At 31.0% G+C, this 7,934-nt stretch overlaps 1 protein-coding gene across 1 annotated transcript; it reads right to left on the bottom strand.

The window, feature by feature from the left end:
- Nucleotides 1-1,879: 1,879 nt before the first annotated feature.
- LOAG_10776 (gamma-glutamyl transpeptidase) lies at nt 1,880-5,777 on the bottom strand (the record flags this gene model as incomplete). The annotated part of the gene is made up of 13 exons (XM_003146300.1): nt 1,880-2,038; nt 2,116-2,286; nt 2,356-2,468; nt 2,818-2,891; nt 2,984-3,066; nt 3,351-3,484; nt 3,717-3,824; nt 3,947-4,102; nt 4,349-4,515; nt 4,665-4,848; nt 4,942-5,039; nt 5,213-5,335; nt 5,716-5,777. 13 exons carry the CDS (start codon nt 5,775-5,777, stop codon nt 1,880-1,882), a joined length of 1,632 nt encoding a protein of 543 aa, XP_003146348.1.
- Between the last annotated feature and the right edge of the window lie 2,157 nt (nt 5,778-7,934).

The following is a 7,934-nucleotide window of genomic DNA, read 5'->3' as shown; positions in this document are numbered from 1 at the left end:
ACAGTCGTTGTCTTCGATAATAATTTTACTGTCGATTCGTTGATAGGTCGTTGAGTTGGAGATATGTTGCGGGAAATGTATTTAGCCAATAGAAGAATATCGTAGTTTGTTGTCCAGCAGTGGCGGATATGTGAAGATGTCGTTGTAATTCAGTCGTGGAGAACAAGTGTAGAGGATGTATCGTCCGCTCGATTGTAAAAACACTACTTTTGGATTTTTCCATTTCATGAAAATATCATTCCACTTAATGTATTACTATATATATATATATATATCAGGATTGGGGAAAAGTTTGTAAGCTCCATCAGCGTTATCATGGAGGTATGGCTAGCCTTTGGCATTGTCCACTGTGTAGGTACAATGATATTTTTGTGTTGTGCGGTCTTTGTGTTAGCTTATATCCTCTTCATCGATTTAATTTTACTTGCAGGATTTCCTTACCCTGCCTGTTGGATATTGTGGCAATTTTATTTGAACATAGTTTTAATTTCGGTAATCCGACATTAATGTGTTTTTATGGAAATATCATTCCACTTAATGTATTACTATTAATCATTGGTTATCTTATCACTAATAATCAATCATCCATCCATAAACAAATATGTTTGTTTTGTCCAGTGACATAAATCTAATTATTAATAACTGCAATGATTAGTGATATCATTTGATAGTTCAGAATGTCAATAAACTATTAATTACATCGAGATAATAATATTTAACTTGAATGAAACGATTGAATGATTTTATGTTCATATAGAACAAATTTTTAATTAAACAGTACATTTTATAGTTATAAGTAAAATAAATGCTGAAATGGAAAATACCGACTAAATTCCTCTCATGTATTTTCTATGCTTCGAGGACTCGCGGTCATGCTTGTGCAAGCAATCTTTTAATGATAAATATCAGGGAAAACCGAAATATTTTTATAATATAAATCATATTAAAATAATATATTTTGTGTTATAGAAACTAATTGAACTGATTATTGTGAACTAACGATATTACTTGTTGTATAAAAAGGAAAATTTTAATTAGAATATTTCTTAGAAAAGTGATTCAGTTCAGGAAGAGATAATAATATAATTTCTGATCTTTAAGTAATAGGTCATTTGTTCAGTTGATATCTTCTAATCTTATGATTGATCAATTATTTCCAATTTATGGAATATTTATATCTTCCAGTTTTATTATTAAATTTACTGAAATGTTATGGATTTTGTAAACAACCCCACTACGTAGAGAATTATGATCACCAAACATAATTAGCCAAAACAATCAAACATCAGTCTTTCATGCTTTTCAATATGATAGTATCGTTATTGTTTATACCTCATCGAAACCCTCACTAAATGACAAGGTTATCAAATTCCTGATAAATTTTGCTATAAGGATAAAGGAAGAACAATCCAACGATAAGCTGATAAATTTTGCTATAAGGACAAAGGAAGAACAATCCAACGATAAACCCTTAAATAGTATTTTCCAATAATTGTCTTGTAACATCCAGAAGAGAAAACTCTTCGTTTATTGATAATTGATAAACGATTTATTGATAATTTATTACGGCTACTCGTTTGTACCAACAATCAAAGATTATAAACTTTCACGACAATAGCGCCATAAATATTATACCGAAATTTCCAAGAAGTATAAATCGAAATTTTTGAATGTTTCCTTACTTAATTTATTAAAAAATTTTCCTTTTCTTGTCATAGGTTTGAACTTGTTGTTAGCTACCAACAAGTGAGCATCTTTAATACCATAAACAAGAAGTTTAACAAAAAAAAAAGAGGAAAGAATAAGCATAGGATTATACTAGAACATGAATTGATTTCAATGCTGCAAATTTAGAATATTCATGTTAATGGAGAGATTTCTAATATCCTCCTGGATGCATGTCACTTTGACGTCTGTAATCTCCATTGGCGCTGATTGTCCCATCGTCACCCACTACAATCCCTTGAGCTATACCTTCGAAACCCGTGGTTTCTTTGAACCTCTGTCCAAAAATCTCCGTCAAATCATTCATCAATTCCTAAATTCAATTAACAAATGATATGGTCTTTTTTGTACTCGAAATGAATCTTATAGAGTGATAAGATGATAGCAAACCTTAGGCACGGTATGTTCAAATTGGGTGACATCTGGTGTAAACTGGTTGTGTAATGTTGGAGCATCGATAGCTTCTTTTATAGTTTCATTGAAAAATAATACTCGAATTACAGGTTTAGCCAAAGCGGAAATTATTTTCGAACCACCGGATGCTCCTGCGACCATTACAACCTGAAATTTCGTATGCATTTTACTTAGTAAATAACATAAATTAGTAATTAAGTATGAGGAGATACTAACTTTTCCCGTTTTATTATTATAAACGATCATTGGACTCATACTACTCATTGGTTTCTTCTTGGGCTCAATGAAATTGCGCTCTGATGGCGCAAATCCGAAACCATTGGCCATACCTGCAAATAAATTAACAAAAAAAAAACTTAATTATTTCCAGAATTATTCACTTTTCTTTTTTAGCACACTCTGTTAATTAAGTTGTTAAGCTTAATGAAGGTGCAAATCAACCACTGAACTCTAATCTAATTATTTGCGGTAACAATGCTCTAATTAGGTTACTAGCAGATTGATCCATTTGACGTAAGATGTATGTGGATGATTAGCAGAAGAATGGATGAGCAGCAGTATGATCTTTTCATTATACTTGAAACTTATCCGCATGGCTTCTATGATACTATATGATCATAAAAACATCACTTATAGTAAAATGTTAACTTATATAAGTAAAGAATTGAAATAGATTACCCGGAGTGGAGAAGTCATCCATTTCGTCATTAAATATAACGCCCAGTTCGACAGATTGTACTACTGCACCAAACCTGCAATACGATCTTATGGAAAGGAATACAACTATTACAGAATAGTTTTTATCCATAACAATTTCATTTATACTTGAAATAATATTAATTACCATCGATTGACAGTACTTGTGCCGGATACTGCATTACCCATAGAGTCTAATACCGACACATGCGATGTACCATGATCATTGAACTGTAACTTTTACCGATTAAAATTTTATTTTATTAAACAGAAATACTGGTGATAATCTTTGATCTCGTGATGAAGATTTTCGAAAAAGGAATAATGAAGCTAGTAGTAGTTCAACTAGATGATAGATGACGCTTACGAGAATTTTCAACTCAACCATATAAAGCTCATTCGCTGGAAATGATTTTAATGAATGCTTAAAATACAAAGTAAATAAGAAAACTTTTTTGCTTTCTCATTTAACTCATCATTTTTAATCTTACTCAGCTTGATTATTCTGTTCTTACTTGCTCTCGAAATCCGCCGTAATATTCTGTTGGTTGTGTCACATTGCGCATTCTTGAGAACACCCAATCTGTGTATTCTTTTGTTGTCATATTCTTTGCAAGCTCTTTAGCCTCTTTCACGAAAGCTTCATCACCTAACAATAGAAGGAAATGTAGAAGAGCCATGAGAATTATTCCATGCAGCGGTTATTTGGTCAGTTTTTTACTTTTGTCCTGACTGTATTCAAAGCACAACGAATGTACAGTAATGGTTATCTGATGTTTCTGTAGGTACTATTTAAAATACACTGATGATGATAGACTTATCGTTATATTTTTATAAATCGTTATAGTTATAAAAAAAAGATTGTCATATAACAGACTAACCCATGAGAGTCCTTTGTGCATAGGCAAACTTTTGCGCTTCAAGAAGTCTGTGATAGAAGAGTGGATCATGCCTTAGTACCTCTTTCTTTGTCTTGGGTCCATAAAATCCTGCAATATGGTTAAATATGGAAAGACTGTTATTCAATCCGAATCACCACCAGATTGTATCATAAATAAATGCTCCCACGAGTGTTGGTAAACTTACAATAATGCTAAAATAAAAAACTAACGAGCCATGAGAGATATGATTAGTTGAGTAACTGCAAACGAGGAAGGAGGTGGTGGACCGCACATTGCTAGATCACCCGAAAAGTGATCATTGATCAATGGCTGCTCGTGTACTGTTGGCTTAAATTGTGCGAAATCACTAGCCGTGATAATTCCACCTGAACTAACTTGGTAAGGAATTCTGCAACATGTTAATGTCGAATACATTCAATAATTCATGCTAACTTGACTGGCTCAAGTGGTTAAAATTAAAGCAGTCTAATAAATCCCAACTTAATCAACTAGTCTTAATTTTTGTTTATTTTCATCTTTGTTCTATTTTCATCAGCATATCATTTCTGTTTTTAATTAAACTCACTCTTACAAACAATTTTATTGAATGAAAAAAAGTTCAATGAACCAACCATTATCTTGAATTTCCTTGACTAATTTTTTGGCAATATCTCCACGGTAGAAAAGTTCCACTGGGTCAGGACTAAGTGCAAGTCGTTCTAATGTGTTACCTAATTCAGGTCGTTTGATAATGTCCCCGGCGACAAATACTTTACCAGTACTACGATTAATCCAATCTCTGTAATCAAACTGCGTGAGCAAAAAAAAAAATATCATGATACAGATGATATCAAAGTATCATAATCTCTCACAATACAGATTTGACATTTTGATGCAAGATTTTGATTCTGGTCCAATTTTATTTTATCATTCAAACAAACGGCTTACTTCATAGAAGGTAATGTTCTGAAATGTTTTTCTTTAACACCAAGAACATATCCGAGATATTTTGATATTGGTACTCCATAACGACACATATCAATTGATGGTTTTATCAGATCGTACCATGATATCTTTCCACTTCCATAACGTTGGAATACAAGCCAATATCCGGCAATTTCTCCTGGTGTTGCTATGGCACGAAAACCGGAAATAATAATCTTTCATCTTCCATTGATACCAACATAAAGTGTAATATAATATATTGATGTATTCATAAATTTACCATATTTAGAACCGAATTCATCATTAATAAACATATCACGTTTAGCATTATTGGGGGCTGTTTCTCTGGCATCAATTACAGTACATTTCTTTTCAGTCCTGAAAATTCTCTTACTTCGATAATTGGTTTTCAATTCTTGAATTGTTGCTCATTCAGTATAACTTCTTGAACTACTTTGTAAACAAATTGCTTATTATTTTCATATGATTCATTAATAACCAAAAATGTTCAATTAATCAAATAGTGGAGTTTGTAACATTTGAAACAGTACCTGTTATATAGTGTCATAATGAAGCCACCACCAATACCACTACTCTGAGGATTGGTGACACCAAGGCAGAACATCGAAGCGATCGATGCATCAACTGCATTACCACCTCTGATCAAAATATTCCTACAAGAAATACAACACATTTTTAAGAGTTTAAGATAGCCGATCAATCAATCGGTCAATCAATCAATCAATCAATCAGTTAATCAGTAAGTCATTCTATGGGACGATGGCAATGTAAATACTTTCCTTACACCAATAAATTTAAATAAATGTACAACAGTCAAAATAATAAATGTAAACAAATATGAATGTCAGAAACTAAAATAGATAAATGTAAACAAATATGAATGTCAATAACTAATCTTTGACCTCTTTTTTTCTTTTTAAATTTACAACTATCTCTTGGGTTATATTCGCAATTTAGAAGTTTGTATTTAAATTTTCCCCAAAATTTCAGATTACTCTAATTGTAATACGATTTAATGACCGTAATTAGTTACCTGCCAATTTCACTGCACAATCCATGATCGCAGGTAACTGCAGCACTTGTATACTTGCCCATATAGCTATCAGAAGGTGGCTGCCATGAATATTCTTTACGTAATTGTTCGTGATCTTAAAATTATTATTGGTTCATTAAAAGGCAAAAGTATAGCATAATATGGCGATAATATCAACCTAATTTATATTACAATTAAATTAATAAGAAGAAAATGTAAATTAATAAGCAACAAAATGTAAATTAATAAGTAATAAAGTGTAAATTAACTAGTAATAAATTGCTATTCGACAAAAAATTTAAATACTTATAATTTTTTGGAAGGTATGAAATGGTTGAACGAAGAAAGTCACCACAATTAATATACTAAGCGACATTGGTGAAAAAAGTATTGCAATATCTGAAAGAATAATTACAACTGTTTGGTCGTACTTTTTCCAAAGTATCATCTTAAAATTGACTCATAATTAATGAACGATGTAAAATTTTTGCGCATTAAACATTTTTAGACGTAAATCGTTGAAATAATTGATAAGATATTTCAAGGTACGTTCTTTTTTTTTTTTTTATTGTTTGGAAGCATTTATCAACCTGATTATGGTTAGTAATGCCATTTGGGTGTGACAAAGAATAAATGAGGAAGAAAATGCCTATTCTTATCATGATAAGCTTAAGCCAGAAGTTCTTATCATGATAAACTCAAACTGGAAGTTTTAAGTTTGTTGCGACAAAAAATGTTGCAACTTTTTTTTTTTGTTTAGCAAAAAGCTAATAATGCAACTGTACGATTGCAAAGAAATTCTTTGCACTGATTGCACAAACAGAGAAATGTTCCGCTGACATTTTATGGCCACTTTTAAAAGTTTCCATAATTGTTGATTTCAAATATTTCAATGAAACCACTAGAGAAAGCAAGATAAGAAAAATTACATGCAGCAAACATAACATATGCATGCATGCAATCATTCTCATGCAGACTAAACTACTGATTGTTATACCGCAAAAAGTTTACCGTATGATCGATCAGATAGCAATAATAATAATATTACATACAATTTTGAGATGTATGATCTGGAATAAGATAAAGTTTAGTTTAATAAAGAGCAATGATAATTCGTTATCAAACACTTTATATATAAATTAATTTAACAATAGTTACTGATAAGTCAACTAGTTATTATCCAATTTCCACTGTTCTATTCTTGTTTATGTGAACCTTTGTGATAACTTTAAATCATTAAATTCTACGAAAGTTTTACTTAATTTTTTTGATGGAAATATATAAATTGCTCGATTATTGTGCCGATTCATTACGAAATTTTAGGAATGATATAATCATTTGTAATTGTTTATGATTAGTTGTCCCTTTATAAACCTCTGTTAGTAGTAGAATGATAAATAAATCTATATGATGACAGGTATTTTTTTCCAACCTAATTAAATACTTTATAAAAAAAAAATTTAATGTTTTAATAAATATTTTAATGAATATTGCAGTTTAATAAATAAATAATCCATAACATTGCGTTGAAATGAAATATAAAAGAATTATTGAAGAGTTTCTTTGAGGTAAAATGATATTATAAAATTGACAAATATGATCTTGGAAGTTTGGCGTAGAATTGAGAATTTTACTGCATAACCAATTAATTTGCAAAATCAAAGGTAAAATAAATCCTTTATCGTATTGCCACCGTACTGCTCTACCGTATTGCGGAATGGGATCAAGGTAACTTGAACGCATAACATTAGACGAGAGATTCATTGCCAATTTTCAATGCCCGCTTCAGGAAGATCATGTTTCGTAATGTTTATAGCTGTTATTCGATGCCGAAAAACATTCTGATAGTATCGGAAGTCTTGCTATCAGATGACATGAATTGGTGGGTCAATGAACATGTGAAAGTGAAAGATAGAAAATGTAAGGTGATGACAAGATGGTGACAAATAAAATATCCAAGATGATATTAGTTAAATTAACAAATGATAACAACTAATTGAAAATGCAATTTTTGATACAAATAGCTAAGAAAAAGTTTGGACAATTTAAACCAAATTGTTGACACTTTTTGAGATAATACTCAAACAACAAATAAAGAACAAATGGATATAATGAACATTGAAAATAAGGCGATAGTTAAGTAGTGGTTTGAAAAAGAAAAGAAAGGAGAGAGAGAGAGGGAGAGAGAGAGAGAGAGGGAGGGGAGATGATACGTAACC

The sequence above is a fragment of the Loa loa genome, assembly GCF_000183805.2.
Source record: "Loa loa unplaced genomic scaffold supercont3.266, whole genome shotgun sequence".
In the NCBI taxonomy this organism is placed as follows: Eukaryota; Metazoa; Nematoda; class Chromadorea; order Rhabditida; family Onchocercidae; genus Loa; species Loa loa.
The sequence above is the reverse complement of the archived record's forward strand: the minus strand, read 5'-3'. Positions and strand labels throughout refer to the sequence as shown.